Source organism: Heterostelium album, assembly GCF_000004825.1.
Source record: "Heterostelium album PN500 unplaced genomic scaffold PPL_scaffold6, whole genome shotgun sequence".
Lineage (NCBI taxonomy): Eukaryota > Evosea > Eumycetozoa > Acytosteliales > Acytosteliaceae > Heterostelium > Heterostelium album.
This window is the reverse complement of record NW_008805068.1, coordinates 347,972-363,634: the sequence shown is the minus strand read 5'-3', so window position 1 is coordinate 363,634 and position 15,663 is coordinate 347,972. Positions and strand designations below refer to the sequence as shown.

At 30.1% G+C, this 15,663-nt stretch overlaps 6 protein-coding genes across 6 annotated transcripts; 1 reads left to right on the top strand and 5 right to left on the bottom strand.

The window, feature by feature from the left end:
- Nucleotides 1–388: 388 nt before the first annotated feature.
- Nucleotides 389–1,775, bottom strand: bzpH (uncharacterized protein; the record flags this gene model as incomplete). Its single annotated transcript, XM_020577577.1, has 3 exons — nt 389–925; nt 1,316–1,637; nt 1,717–1,775. The coding sequence occupies 3 exons, from the start codon at nt 1,773–1,775 to the stop codon at nt 389–391; spliced, it is 918 nt and encodes a 305-aa protein (XP_020432025.1).
- Nucleotides 1,776–2,969: 1,194 nt separating this feature from the next.
- On the bottom strand, nt 2,970–6,061 carry PPL_06723 (uncharacterized protein; the record flags this gene model as incomplete). Its single annotated transcript, XM_020577576.1, has 4 exons — nt 2,970–3,121; nt 3,233–3,332; nt 5,802–5,830; nt 6,028–6,061. The coding sequence occupies 4 exons, from the start codon at nt 6,059–6,061 to the stop codon at nt 2,970–2,972; spliced, it is 315 nt and encodes a 104-aa protein (XP_020432024.1).
- Nucleotides 6,062–6,267: 206 nt separating this feature from the next.
- PPL_06722 (Hsp20/alpha crystallin family protein) lies at nt 6,268–7,979 on the top strand (the record flags this gene model as incomplete). The annotated part of the gene is made up of 3 exons (XM_020577575.1): nt 6,268–7,009; nt 7,299–7,603; nt 7,680–7,979. The coding sequence occupies 3 exons, from the start codon at nt 6,268–6,270 to the stop codon at nt 7,977–7,979; spliced, it is 1,347 nt and encodes a 448-aa protein (XP_020432023.1).
- Nucleotides 7,980–8,101: 122 nt separating this feature from the next.
- PPL_06721 (uncharacterized protein) lies at nt 8,102–11,200 on the bottom strand (the record flags this gene model as incomplete). The annotated part of the gene is made up of 4 exons (XM_020577574.1): nt 8,102–8,407; nt 8,497–10,178; nt 10,257–10,381; nt 10,464–11,200. The coding sequence occupies 4 exons, from the start codon at nt 11,198–11,200 to the stop codon at nt 8,102–8,104; spliced, it is 2,850 nt and encodes a 949-aa protein (XP_020432022.1).
- Nucleotides 11,201–11,758: 558 nt separating this feature from the next.
- Nucleotides 11,759–12,712, bottom strand: PPL_06720 (uncharacterized protein; the record flags this gene model as incomplete). The annotated part of the gene is made up of 1 exon (XM_020577573.1): nt 11,759–12,712. One exon carries the CDS (start codon nt 12,710–12,712, stop codon nt 11,759–11,761), a length of 954 nt encoding a protein of 317 aa, XP_020432021.1.
- A 631-nt stretch (nt 12,713–13,343) lies between these two features.
- On the bottom strand, nt 13,344–15,647 carry PPL_06719 (uncharacterized protein; the record flags this gene model as incomplete). The annotated part of the gene is made up of 5 exons (XM_020577572.1): nt 13,344–14,778; nt 14,879–14,934; nt 15,258–15,332; nt 15,385–15,468; nt 15,528–15,647. 5 exons carry the CDS (start codon nt 15,645–15,647, stop codon nt 13,344–13,346), a joined length of 1,770 nt encoding a protein of 589 aa, XP_020432020.1.
- Nucleotides 15,648–15,663: the final 16 nt, after the last annotated feature.

The following is a 15,663-nucleotide window of genomic DNA, read 5'->3' as shown; positions in this document are numbered from 1 at the left end:
ATCTAAATGACTAATGATTTTGTTTAATAGCAGATGTGATAGATTTACAAATACACCTGTTTGATTACTCTCTATTTTATCTGACACAAGTTGTTTATCCTTAAACAATAATGAAATAATATTGTTTAGAAACATTAATACTGTAATTGATTTTTAATAATAACTTTAATTAAAAGTATATTGGTTTAGTTTGTTTTAAAAAAAAAGAGACATAGATAATTAATTAAATTAAATTAAGATTAGGGTATTCGGTCGTATTATTTGTGTGTTGTGTGCGTATGATTGTATTAGTTTGGTTGGTTTTGTTTGTTTGTTTGTTTGTTTGGTTGGTTAGTTGGTTGGTTAGTCATCTATGTTGATGATCATTGTTATGTTTTGTTGTTTTCATTTATTTTAGATATGATTTATATCTAGAGTTTGACGGAGAATTTGAATAGCTATCGTTGATGTTGTTCCTATTGAAGGTACCAGAGGAGCTGTTGGTGGTGTTGGACGACTGTGAGTAGGTGTCGCTGGAGATGCTAGATCCTAGGTAGCAGCTAGAGGGTGATGAAGAAAGCGACGATATCAGTGGCGAAGAAGATGGCGATGCTATAGAGAGAATGGAGGAAAACGATGCCAGTGGTGGTGTAAATGATTGGTTGTTGAAACTGTTGTTGTTGTTATTGATACTCGTACTGAGAATACTCGGATTGTTGTTTGGTTGCGATGATGGTGACAATGAAGGAAGTTTGTTCAGTGGTGAAAATGAAAGTGAAGGTGAAGGTGATGGTGATGTAGTGTAAATGGATGGTGATTGAATTGAATTGTTGCTGCTGCTATTATTACTATTATTACTATTGTTAAGATTATTACTATTGCTACTGCCACTTGATTGAGATGCAGCATTTAAAAGCTCTGGAAGCATATCTCTTGAACGCTTTTGCTGTTGGTATTTGAGTGTGGAGGGCGACTCGATTTTGAAGCTGTTCAGTGGATGCGATTTGAATTCGTTGCTGTTCTCGAGCGAGTTGGAGTTACTGCCGCTGCCACCGAGATGGTCGCGCTCTCCGCTGCTACTCAAGCTGCTGATTGTGATACTGCTAAACTTATCGATGTACTTCTCGTTGGAATCCGAGAGTGTCAGGTGTGTATTGTGTATCGGTGAGGACGATGTCGAGGACGACGGTGATTCATTGTTCAAAATACTTCTATTGCCCTCGAGATTGAATGAATTGATATTTGATTGTTGCTGTGGTGATAATAACTTGTTTTGATGTTGATGATTACTATGACTATGTCCATGTGTATGATAATGATTTGCGCTGTATTTTACATGTTGTTGATGTTGTTGTGATGGCTGATCTAGATACATTTGATCTTGGAGTAACTCTGATTCTACGGGTGCACCGGTTGTCTTTGCAAGTTGTGCGAGTGTGGACTTCAACTCACGATTCTTCTGTATTGATAAATCAAGCTTCTCCTCCAACTTTGAGATCTTAAGATTCACTTCATTTTGGGATGCCGCCAGCTTCTCTGTGTTACTAATCAACTGATTCCTCTCACTTTCCAATTGTTCAACGACCGATTCCAATTTATCCAAATATTCTTTCTTCCTTTCTCTGTATTGTGCTGCAGATTGTCTATTCTGCATTTGTCTATAATAATAATTAATAAATTAAAGATTAATTAAAAATTTAATTTAATATTTATATATATTTGTATTATTATAATTACCTTATTCTCTTCTTTTTTAGTTCATCTTCATTTGCCTCAAAAATAATTGGAGAACTCATTTTTGTAAGATTGATGTTTTTTTTTAAGATGTAAAACTCAACTGTAAGAAACTGTCCTGTAATTTTGAATGGATAGTTTAATAAATTATAAAAGATCAATATTTTGATATTAATTTTGTACAAATTAATTTTACTTACTTCTTTGACAAATAATATAATATTTTTTTAAAAATAAATTATTGTATAGTAGTTGTAGTAGCTCAGTTTAGTGGTTATTTGATTTGCTGCTATCTCTCTTTCCAAATACAATAACAATAACAATACAATTACACAATTATATTTTATTGATTGACGATGGTGATAGTGATGATATTGTTGTTACACTACACTTATTACTTGGCTGTTGCTGCTGTACTATAGTTGTTGATGTTTTTGTTGGCTATTGTTACTGAAGTTATAATAATTACTTTTTTTGATGTACAATTAACTAGGTTACACCGTTTTAATAATAAAAGAGTTTTTTTTTTTTTTTTTTTTTGTAGAAAGAGAAGAGTAACAACTATTGTATCAATTAAATAATTAAATTTCAACAAATAGTGAAAACAAAAATGGATATAAAAATATATAAATAAAGATGACTATTGCACTAATATTCTACCACTAATAATGTAATACTCTTGTTTCTTCTCCCACGTTTCTGTTATATATATGTAAACTAAGTTAGTTATATAAATGTTCCTTATATTATTATTATTATTATTATTATTGGCTACAAAGGAGTTGAGTAATATGTGTGTGTATGAATGTTGGTGTGTGTGTTGATGTTGCTGCGAGGGTGATAGTGGTAGCTAGATGGTGTGAGTTTTTGAGTGTGACTTTTGGTTTGGAAAACGACGTCGGTGGTGGCCGTGGGGATTGTAATTGATGATGATAATGATGATGCTGTTACTGATGATGATGTTATTGAGAATGAATTCAATATCAATGTTTTATTTATGCAACTGGCGGGGGAGTGTGATTGGTGTGGGTGGGGCAGCCTGCTGTTATATATGTTGTTCTTTCTTCAGTGTGTGGGGTTTACTGAATATGTGTTGTTGGTGGTTGACTGTGTTGTGTGATTGAGGTTAAAGTGATAAAAATGTAAAGTATAATATTATAAAAATAGAATTGAAATGGCGATGTGAGATTTAAAACTACAACTTCCTATGCATGAAATAACAATGAATTGAAGAGGTTGATGATGATACTGTTGTGTTAATGTTGTTCTATTCTGATGATGTTGTTATTGTTTCTCTCGCCAAATTTGATTTGATTTGAAACTGATTTGGTTTGATTATTATTAATACTACGATTTGGTGATTTAATGAAAATGAAAATGGATGAAGAATGAAGAGTTGGATTGATTGCTTATTTAATTATAATATTTTGATTATTATATTATTTTGTTGTTGCTGTTGTTGGTAAGATTGATCGATCAAGATTCTTGATGATTGGCTATTATTTTTGTCTTTAAATGCTATTGAATTTATCACTACTACTACTACGACTACTATAAAATGTTGTTGCTATTGTGACCCAATCACCCAATTTTAATGTCCACGCTGATGTTACTTTCCACTAACAATAATAACATGTGAAGTTTGGTATGTTTGATAAAACTAAATATATAATAACAATAATAATAATAACTGGTGTGTCACCTCCTCTGAGATAATTTGATTACTAAATGATTGCTCCTATCTTGTGTTGTTGGTTTTGTAGTTGTTGTTATTGTTGCTTGTCGATGTTTCCAATATTATTAATAACGACTACTATTACTATTACTGTTGATTTTAATGTTGGTCTTAATTCTTTGGTGTTTTGGTATGACTATTATTCTATGGACTGATATAAATTGATTAAAATTTAAATTTGAATTAGTTCAACTGTCTCTTTCTAATATAGAAAATTGTATAGATCTAATAGCTCAGCCTCTAAACTGCACACACACTCTATTTACGTATTATCGGTAAGCGATCACTGAATAAAAGAAAAATATTGTGTAGATGAATGCTTCAGTTGTGTTGTTGATCAATGTGACGACTAATTAATTTGATTTACTGATTTTAATATATTAATTGATTGATATATGCTTCAGTTATATATATTTTTTTTTAAAAAAAAAATAAAAAATGTGTTATTTGGGCAGAGTATATGATTGTGTGTGTGTTACCGATTTGGTGGAGTGGAAAGACAAAAAAAAAAAAAAAGGTAGTGATTGATTGTATATCGTGTTTATTTTTTAAACATTCACTGTTTTTGGGTTGTTTGGTTGGTCGATTGGTAACTTTTTGATTGCAATCAAAAATGTGTAAAGTAATAATCGGCGAATCGAATAATATTATAAATATGAGATTAAGAGAGATGAAGATTACGATTAAATTTTAATAATGTTCTGTTCCTACTTTCTTTAACTTTTAGTTGTTATATTATCTAATTCTATTATTGTTATGATGTGGTGTGGGTTTCAACAATTAAAAAAAAAAAAAAAAAATAGGTTTTGATACAAAAAAAAATCAAAATTAATATAAAAATAAAAAAAAATCAAAATTTTATTTTGCTGAAATCTTTAAATTATCTTGATTCTCATACAAAATTAAAAATCTCTGAAAGTGGATAATTAATGGGTGTCATTCGTCAAGATTTTTTTTTTGTTAATATAATTTGTTGTATAATTACTTTTTGCATAGGTGGTGTGTGGATTGGACAATTAATTATGATTACAATGAAACTGATTAAATTGAGCGAATGATATTTGATAGCAGTAAATAATGATTTTTTTTATTATTATTGGAAATATGTTGACCTCACATGGTAATTTGATAAGAGTAGATATTATCTCGATTTTACTATCTGGTAAAGAATTTTTTTGAGATTTTTATAGATTGATTAGATAATGATATGGATGGGAAGGAGTTTTTTTTCGGAAAAAAATGGTGAAAAAAAAACAAAAAAAATTGATTTTGCTGGTAGTTATGACATCATCTCGTGACTTTCAAGTCATTGACAAACAAACACAGACAATTCGTTAAAATATAAACTAATTAATAAATAGTATACTTTCTAAATTATTATTATCCTTTTTTAACTTTTACTAAAAATTTTATTATATTATTATATTATTATATTCATTTGATAATGTATAATTAATTAAAGAAAATAACAAATCTAAAATCTTGTTCTTTTGTTTAATTTGAAAAGAGTTGATGATTCTTTGTTGTTGGAATTAAAAAGAACAATTGATTAACCATTTTTTTTAAAATCATGATATATTGATTTCGAAACAAAAAAATTAAAACTTCCCTGCAAAAATTAAAAAAAACAAACACTTTTGTCACTGTCGACATTCCATTTCCTGCAAAGGAATTTGTGTGGTCTGGACAGCAAATAAAACCACCCCCAGTAATATTACACCCAAACTTACCAATCACCCTATTTATTATTTAGTTTTAGGAATCACAAATAAATTTATTAAATCAAAATAGAATTAATTGTGGATTAAAAGATAAACATACCTTTACCATATTTACAACGCAAATCAAATTTCGAAATGAATAACTTCAAAGAGGCACTTACTCCAGTTGTGTATTTTTTCTAACACCCACAAAATAAATCATGATCAATGTTTGATTCTAGGTAGAAACCCATTTTTTAATTTTAATTTTAAAATTTTATTTTATTTTTTCATTTGAATTCTCAGGAATGAGATGATATCATCTGATGATGACTATCTACAAAAAATTTTGCTGATGTGTACACACAGTTTTTGCCATTGGTAGTCGAAACTTTTAAATTTCTGAAAAACTTGAGAATAAAATAAAAATAAAAACCAGTCAAAGAAATTCAAGAAGTATGTTCAAACAACTTAATATTAAATATGCGTTGATGTTCTCAACTGATAAAGAATAGAATGTTTGAGATCAAACATGAAAAGTAAAACACTTTGTTCTATTCCTCACCAATTAAAAAAAAATGAACAATCACTGGAAATTTGGACAAATGATAGATTTTAAAAAATATCACAAGTTAAAAAATCTTTGAATCTACTTCACTACTAAAGATAGCGACTTTAGATTCTGATATTTACAAATTTGTATGAATCTCCTAATTGTTACTTTATATCATCTTCTTGAAGCTGTTTTGATTTTAAATACTAGTATTTAAAGATAAAACAAAGATTATCTTTAGATAAAAATTAGTATCATATGATTTTATCATTGAAATTCACAAATTTGTTTTTTATAATTTCACCCAATTTTTATCATTTTTTTACTTGAAATTCCAACGAATTTCAATAGAAATTCCATTTTTTTTGAAATCTAAGTGAAATTTGAATGTACATTATTTGTAACTGTATTAATATTTTTTTATAAATAGTCTTGGAAACATGGAGTTTGAAATCATCAAATAAATTAAACAAATAGTTAAATTAAATTAACTTACAAATTAGTAATAGTTAAATAAATATATATAGATAGTTAAATAATATATTAAACAAACAATATAATAAACCATGTTTTTATTCGAAGATCCATCATTTTATCAACAAAGATCCAATCAAGGATATAGACAAAGAAGACAACCAGTCTATTATGAAAATCCATATCATTCAAGATATTACGAGGAGGAAGATGAAGAAGATCAATACCGATTGTACTTGGGTAAATTAAGACAACAGAAGTTGGCTGAACAAAAGAGACAACAACAATTGGAGTATGAGAGACAACAACAGCAACAGCAACAAGTTGAGTTGGAAAGAAAAAGAAAGTTACTAGAACAACAAAAATTAAAGCAGCAACAATATCAACAATACCAACAACAATTCAATCAACAACAACAACAACGACAAAAACAACAACAACAAAAACAACAACAAGTTAAATTTACACCAAAATATAAAATTAATGAAATTGATGGTGTTGTTGTTATCAGTATGGAACTACCAGGTTTCAAGAAGGAAGACATCAATATTGCAGTACAAGATTTAACATTGATTCTCTCTGGAACCAAGAGTCATGCAGAAGAAGTAAAGTCAAGAGAAGATACACCATACTTTGAAGAGATTGAAGATCAAGAGATTGATTTTATCAACTCAACATCATCCCCTATCCCATCTACTCGTAAGCCAACCGTAAAGAAACAGCCACTCGTCACACCAAAACAAATCGAGAGTTTCAACCAATCATTTGAACTCTCAAAGAATTTAGATTTGCATTCTATCACTGCCAAACATCAAGATGGTCTTCTTACAATTAGTATCAACAAAAAGAAACAAAATCCAAAGCAATTCAACATTAATATCTTTTAAATATCTTTTAAATTTCAAAATATAAATAAATAAATTGTAATAATACATTAACCTATGTAAATAAAAATAAATATATACTTGTTTTATATATATATTCTGGGAAAGAAAAAATATAAGCGTGTTGTTTGGTTTTGAAGTGTGAATGAAGTGAAGGAATGAAAAATTAAAAATCATAAATTAAAAAGATTTAATTAAGATCTAATAGTTCAATTATATATATATATATATATTTTTAGAGATGGATGACGTTGATTATATCAATAACAACAATAATAATAATAATAACAACAATAATAATGGTGGTGGTGGTAGTGGTGGTATAACAACGACAACTACAACAACCACTACAAGTAGTAGTTCTGGTTCAAGGTATAACAATAGTAGCAATGGTGGTAGTCAATATGGATATCCGCCATCTATTACAAGATCTACAACATCATCATCGTCATCTTCATCATCATCTATAGCATCTTCATTGTCTTCACTACCTTCAAACGGTAACTTTACAAATTATAAAAGTAATCCTCATTTTAAACATTATGTAAGTGTTTGTTCATATGAGATAAGATTTTCTTATTACAAAGTAGCTATAGTATTAATATATCGTTTAATATTAGGGTTTACCTAAATATATACCATCTAGTATTGAAAATAAAGAAAAACAGGTTAAGAATGATGAGACAAACGTTTTAATTAGATCTTTATTAAAGAATACTATTAGAATGAAAAGTGATATCGACAGAGATGATGAAATGCAAATTCCACAATCGACAACTTCAACAAGTACAACAACATCATCATCACCAAACAGTAGTAAAAAGAGATCAAGTACAAAATCATCAACAAACAACAATAATAATAATAATAATAATAATAATAATAATAGTAATGATTATAAAAAGAGGAAATCAACATAACATAAAGTAATAATACCTTCCTTTTTAATATGTATATATAAATATAACAAAGTTTAACTTTAATAGTTAGAAAAGGTTTTACAATTTTTCTTTATTATTTTTTATTTATTAATAATTATAATTTAGAGATTGTAAACTATACCACTGAATATTGGAGGTATTTTAGGTGGACAATAGGATACCTTGTTGATTCCAACGTATTCAATGATCTTGGTGATGACAGCTTCCTTCTCATAGTCTAGATGTGTCTTTACGATGTTGGATACATCGACATTCTCGATGATCAGCGGTGACGATGCGATATGCACCGGCGATACTCCAGACACCGGGAACAAACCGTCACTCAAACAATGTGCTGACCTACATACATATTTCAATACCACATCCTTTGCAGAATAACAATTAACAACTCTACCACTAACAACATTCTAATAATAATAATAATAGCAATAAATACAATTAGTTGTTTAGTTTATATTAATTTTTTGTTTTATATATATATATATATATAACATACCAAAATATTTATCCATCTTTTATGATTATTTGGAATTGGTGCACCAATGAATACAACCATTTCAATGTATGATGCACACATATCTAGATTGTTGTTGGCTTTCGATAGTCTATCTAATTCCTCAAGACAATAGAATACCATTCTCGCACCCATACCAGTTCCGACAAGAGTGAGTGGTCGCTTTCCGAAATTACCATCGATAATCTGTTGGGCCAATATCTTTCCAGCCTTCTCTGAACGATCCTTAAGCATTGACCAAGGATTATCTAGAACATCAGCCACTTTCAATATTGATAACGGTATAAGTGCATGCGCTAAACTCTGTGAAATAATATTGGTTGCAGCCGATTTAAATAGTGTTTGTACTAGTGTCTTTTGATACTCTGCAATGATTGATTGTAGCTTCTGTTTGTTCTTCTTTTCGTACTCGACGAGAAAGATGTCACCGTACTCGTCGGTCGCCCGACGTACTACATTCTCCCAGGATTTCAGTGAGTCTTTGGCAGGGGTGGTGTCGTCGGGCTGCGCTGTGAATCCATCGATGTAGACGATGGCGTGTAGCGATGTCTGTGATTTAACTTTGTGTATACAGTAGTCCTGAAGATCAGAGGTGACCGAGATCATCTTGTCGGCCGACACCTTTGCACCGGCAGCACCAAAGATGACACTCAGCATGGTGGCGCCACTCAGCCCGGTCGTAGTTGTCAGACCGGTCACCAGTCCACCGGCACCGATCGCCGAGAGAACCGAGCCAACAAATGGCGCGGCCAACCCGCCGGTCAGACCGACAATGACGGCGCCAGTGACAGCGGCACCTGCAATCTTGGCGGCTTTCAGTGCTTTGCCATTCGAGTTGGTATGTGGTAGCACTACGAGCGACGATTGATCGTTACTGTCTTGCAGCGAACCGATAATCTCCATCTCTGTCACACAAAAGTTGTTCTCTTTGACACCGAGGAATTCGATAAAGAATCGCTTCAGCGAGCTACGAATCGACGAATAGTAATTCTGACTGATGAGAGCTGTCGTTATGAATTTCAACATCAATTCCTCTACCTCTGTTGCATTCAATTGTTCCAACAGAATCTCTACCATATTAGACCGTCTATTCATCTGTCTAAACACCTTTATACTCTCCAACTGATTGATATCCATCTGTTGTTTATCAACCTCTTCTAATTGTTTTTCTTTCTTCATTTCTTGTTTTAATTGTTGAACATCCTCTATTTTACTATTAACAACAGAGGTATCTACTAATGTTAATTGTTGTACATCCAAAGAGGTAGAATTTGTTGCTGTTGTTGTTGTTGATATATTTGTAGTTGTTGGTAAAACAGTTGATTCAATTATTAAACTATTATTTTGTTGTAACTTTTGATAGAATAGATTCCTATCGATTGAAAGATGAGTGTGATCTAGTTTCTCTATCATTTGTATCGCTATCGAGAATGTGGTGACGAATGAATCATAGATGCTATCTTGACCGTCGGGAACACCGATAGAATACAACTCCAAAAGATTATTGGTTGACCATAGATTATGAGGATTCGACTTTAACAGTAGATAGATCACCATTGGCAACAGATAGTCTTCTCCACCCACCGATATCAGCTGTATCAACATCTTTGATATACATCTCTTCTTTTCCAAAGGTGTTTGATATGAATTCAATTTATTTACATCTGTGTGTGAAAAAACGAAATGATTAGTTAATAAGTAATATATACATATGTTTAAAAACTATTAAAACCAAAACATACATTTCAATGCATTTCCAAGTTGGTTTAAATCAGTTGTAAGACCCAAGTGTGAAGGTTCAATGAACGATAGTGATTCTATTCTTTTCGATAATTCTACATCTTTATCATAACAAATTGGGAATATACTAGATAGATAGCAATTGTTATTATATTAATATATGATTTGTTTGTTTTGCTTTTTTGATACATAATAATAATATTACTTACTTATGAAATATATTTTGAAATATATAATATTCAACACATTGATATAATGTTATTGCATAGTTATTTGATGTGATGAGATGTGAGTATTTCGATGGTAATACCAAATTTGAATTGACAAGTTTTAAGTGGAATGCTTGAAAGTGTTGACTCTTTTCTTTCGATGTCTCTGCACCGGTTATTCTCTTGTGAAACTTTATCATTTCATCGTGATGATTGTGATCCAATATGAATTCAATATCACTTCTCAATGTTTTATTAACTGATCTTGGTAGAAATTCATCATATATCTTTATTTTCTTTTGTTGTAAACTACTATTTTCATTATTATTATTATTATTTTCTAAACTATTATTATTACTAATACTATTATTATCTTGAGTAGTATTATTGTTATCAAGTGAAAATTGAGATAATGTATTAAAACTATTGTTATGTGATAGGAGTGTAGGTGAGTTTGTGCTACTTGTTACTTTACTTCCTAGTGTGCTTGTCTGATGATTGTTGTTGTTCAGTATCAGATAATTCAATGAACTGTGTGAAATCGATAGCGATGTGAATGTCGTACTTAGAAACTCTACAATCTCTTTTTTGATATCCTTTCGTTGTGGATACAACTGCTGTTGAAAACTATCTACCAATAGCACACCAATAATCTCTTTTTTCGATAGTAATCCACTATTTAACTCATTGAAACTATCGTTTATAACATCTTCTAATCTATCTGTTGAACTATCCATTTTAATCATTCTATGTTTTCTTTTTTTGTTTTTACTTTAATACTATAGTATATAAATTCTAACTTTTTTTTTTAAATAATTCTAATATAAAATAATTCTAATAAATTAATATAATATAAATATAATATAAATAATAATAGTGATACAATCAATTTAATTAATTTTACAGATAAAAAAAACAACAAATAAATAAATATAATATGTTTTTTTCACACCTTCTTTATTTATTTCATTCACACAAACAAACAAATATTAAAGAGGTGTAAAATAACGGTTCAATAAAAATGGAATGAAATTATATTGTTGGTGTTATTGTGAGTGATATAAGGTGGCAATACTTCGTTTTTTAATTTTTTTAATTGGGGGAAGTCAATTAATTTCTTGAGATACCAAAAAAAAAAAAAAAGTCAAACAAAAGTTTATTAATCTAATCTGATTATGATCACAGTTTTAATGAAATAAACAATATAATAAAAACTAAACAAGTTATATATTTTGAAAGCTTTATTTAATAATTTTAAATAAAGATTTGTGTTTAAAATATTAATAATCAATATTTTAACAAATTTCATAAAACATTGGGCCTAATACACAATGAATTTGTTCAACTACTTCAGCTTTACATGTTAAACCATTTGATACTAATGTAGCTTGAATGTATGGAGTTGTTTCTGGGAGTAATCTGTGTTCTACATCGTTTGGAATTCCTTGGATCTCCCATGATGATGCTGCTTGATAAACGGTTGGAATGTATTGGGTTGGATCATTTGAGCAACCATTGGTGGCATTGTTACCACAGACACAACTGTCAAGATCGATGACAACATGAACTACTTGATCGAAATCAGGAACAGCATGAATTTCATGTGCCCAGTAGAAATGATGTTGACCACCGCTTGGAAGTGGCAATCCCATTCCAAGTCTTGGATAAGAGAGGTAACGTTGAGAGGTGTAGCTCTGGATGGATTGAGAGTCGTTCAAGTAGGTTGCAGTGGTTAACTCGTAAATGTCGAGAGTGGCAACTGAAATTGCTTCTCTTTCGTAGGGTGTGTCGAAACTGCCGTTGTAGACGACACCGAGTAATTGTTTGATTTGGCCAGAGAGCAAGTCGTTCAAAGAGAAAGGTGGAGGTGGTGTAAAAGTAAATTCGTATTGAAGTAATTCGCTTGCTGGTGGATATGGCAAGTCGATTGGATAGGTAATGTTCTCTCCTGAGCTAAGTGGAGTGAGAGTGCCGAGGAAGATGATTTGGAAGTCGTGTGGAGAGTCTGTTGGGAATTCTGGAGTGTGATGTGAGAAGTATGCTTGAACTGGTTGTGCTGGGTCATTTGGATTTGGAAGGAATTGATCGAGTGGCAAAATCAGCCATCCATGAACTGCATTTCTCTGACCTGGTATCAGAGGTACTGGGTATTTTGATGATGGTGTTGGAGTTGGTTGTGATTTTGCATTACAATACCAACTTGATATTATTGCAACTAATAATACTACTATTATTTTTTTTTGATTCATTTTATTTATTAAATATTTGATTCGTTTTTACTATATTTACACAATGCTTAATTTACAATCTTTTTATATCTCTTTACACTCACTTTAATGCATATTTATAATATATTTAACATATTAATAAATTAAGATGAAAGTAATCTATGATTCTATTTCTATTTCTATTTTAATTGTATTTATATTCTATTTGATTCTAGAATCAATGAAAAAAAAAGCTGTAAAAACCTCAAACCCAAACGAGCTGATTTCCACTTACATCATCAAATATCTTTTGCAAAAGTTAAGATTTTTTAATGATTATTTTTTTTTTTGAGATCGTTGGGTACTTTAAGCTGGGCAAGGATCCAATGGAACCAATTTGGTTTATTTTACCAATTTTATAATTTTCAAAAGAGAAATCAACAAACAGATAATTAGATTAAAATTATATTTAGATATTTTATTATTTTATAATATCTAACTTTATCTTATTACAATAGCTATAATCTTATTTTGATATTTTAAATTAAATAGTCTTAATGTAAATAATAGCAGAGATTTAAACTTAAGAGAAATATCATATACTCATTGTGGTAATATTGTATTATCAAGTCTCTCAATAGCAAAAAAAAACAAAAAAAATCTTAATTTATTATTATTTATTGTTTTTGTTATTTTTCAATAAATTAATAAAAGATTGTACAGATTTAGTTAGAGCACTTAAGTCTTGTTGAATATTCTGTAAAATAGTTAGTTGGTCTTGTGTCGATGATTGTTGATCATTGTTTGTTGCTGTTTCTAACTGTGATGCTATTGATGATATATTTGATTGTAATTGTGTTGTTAAAATATTATTATTATTATTATTGATATTTATATTATTGATATTGTTGTTGTTATTGTTTATACCTCTTTTATTGGTAAGTGTTTTCCATGATAATCTTACATCTGGATGATCGTTTCCATTTCTCTGATAGTAAGATTCGATAAATGTTAGGGTGGTAGCATCACTCGGGTAACCACAACCAACTGGTGTATTTACAGATTTCTCGAGTGCCGCTATTGCACGATCTCTCTCCACTTTGGCGATGATCGAAGCTGCACCCGTCGACACATATTTCGAATCCGCCTGATTCTCACAGATCACAGTATGTTCTGGTGCTGGAAATGCATCTCTGAAAGGCAATGAAAATTTACCTGTATTACTCTCCAAACTATCTAATTGTATTTTATATTTCTTTGGTTTATTACTATTATTATTGAATTGTTCTCCTCCTACTACTATATTATTATTTTCTTCAACTTCTTCTATGAATTCTTGTGGATTTGATTTCAAATGATTTAAAGAACGTTGAATGAGTTCCAAGAAGATATCGGATTCTATTTTGTTGAGTGTTTGTGTCTTTCTGCGTATGTCGATGTCACGTGCCTCGAGAATGTAGATGGTGGTGTAGAGTGCGCGCTCCTTGATGATGTCGTAGAGTTCCTCTCGTCGTTGAGCCGATAGTTTCTTGCTGTCTTTGACACCGGCTGCCTTTAGATATTGCTCGGCGGCAGAGTCCAACGAGACCGCTGCAATCACCAGTGGGCCGAGAACAGCACCCTTACCTGCCTCATCGACACCGATATACGACATATCATTCTTTGTAGATTCATTATTATTATTATTATTATCGACTATCCTAATCCTCAGAGGTGTAGAAGGTAATTGAATGGTTGGAAACGATGCTGGTTGCTTAATTGGATAAATCTCTTCAAGTTCTGTTGTTTTCAAAGATTTCGATTTTCTGGTTCTTTTCTTTGGTGAACTAACTGCTTCTGCTATTCCTGTTGTTGTTGTTGTTGTTGCTGCTGCTGCTGTTCCTTCTAAAGAACTTCTCTCCAGTAATAATTCAGCTTTAGTTCTTCTTGTTCTTTTTTTCTTTTCTTTTTGAATTATATCTATTTGAGTAGGTATTGATTGTTGTTGTTGTTGATTATCATAGTTGTCACTGTTGTTTGAAGAATCAACAGCTAGTTGATAACCACTATAATTACTACTACTACTATACTTGTATATATTTAATAGTTTATCATCATGATTATTTATACTATAATTAAATAGATAACTTTTACTTTTAATAATACTACAATTACTTATTAACGATGATAATGATAGATATATAGGTTTATTTGCAACAACCTTGTTGCTTGTTATTCTCGTGAGCATTGCCAAAGTCGACTGACTGATCAATCAAATGTGAATTCTTTTAATAAATAAATTAAGTGGGTGGTTTCACATTTTTTTTTTTTTATTTGCAGTTTTTATAAGTAAAAATAAACAATATTATTTTTACACTTTTAAATAAAAAGAATATTTATTTGTTTTTCTTGTCTCTATACATTTTTTATTGTTTTTAAATCCAACTATAATTATTCAATATTGTTTCTTGATAAAACTCTTTTAATTCTCTATGATCGATATTCTATAGATTTGATTGTAAATTGATACTCTATAAAATATTACACTAAAATAAAAAATGTATTAGTGGACATTGAGATATTTTAACTTTTGAAGTCTTTTACTTACACAACATTCACCTCCACATCCACAAAGATCACATCCTACACCACATCCTCCTGCTAGAACATAGGACATATTAAGCTATATAAAGTATTAATAAAAGATATTTTAAAATAGAAATATCAAAACATACCATGGACTCATTGTTTAAATGAAGAGAGGATATTTTCTTTTTATCATGTCTCTTTGATAATGTTTTTTTACCAACAATTTTTAGCTAAGGAGAATAAATGAATTAATTTATATTCTATAAAAAAATTTTTTACTAATACCTACTTGTTGATGTACTGCAGGTGTACCTGTTTTATCATGAATTTTCTCTTTTAAATCTAAAACAGAGTCATTTTCATTGATTTCCACTTCAATAGTGTTACCAGACGGACAATTAACTTTCATTTTTATTTATAATCTA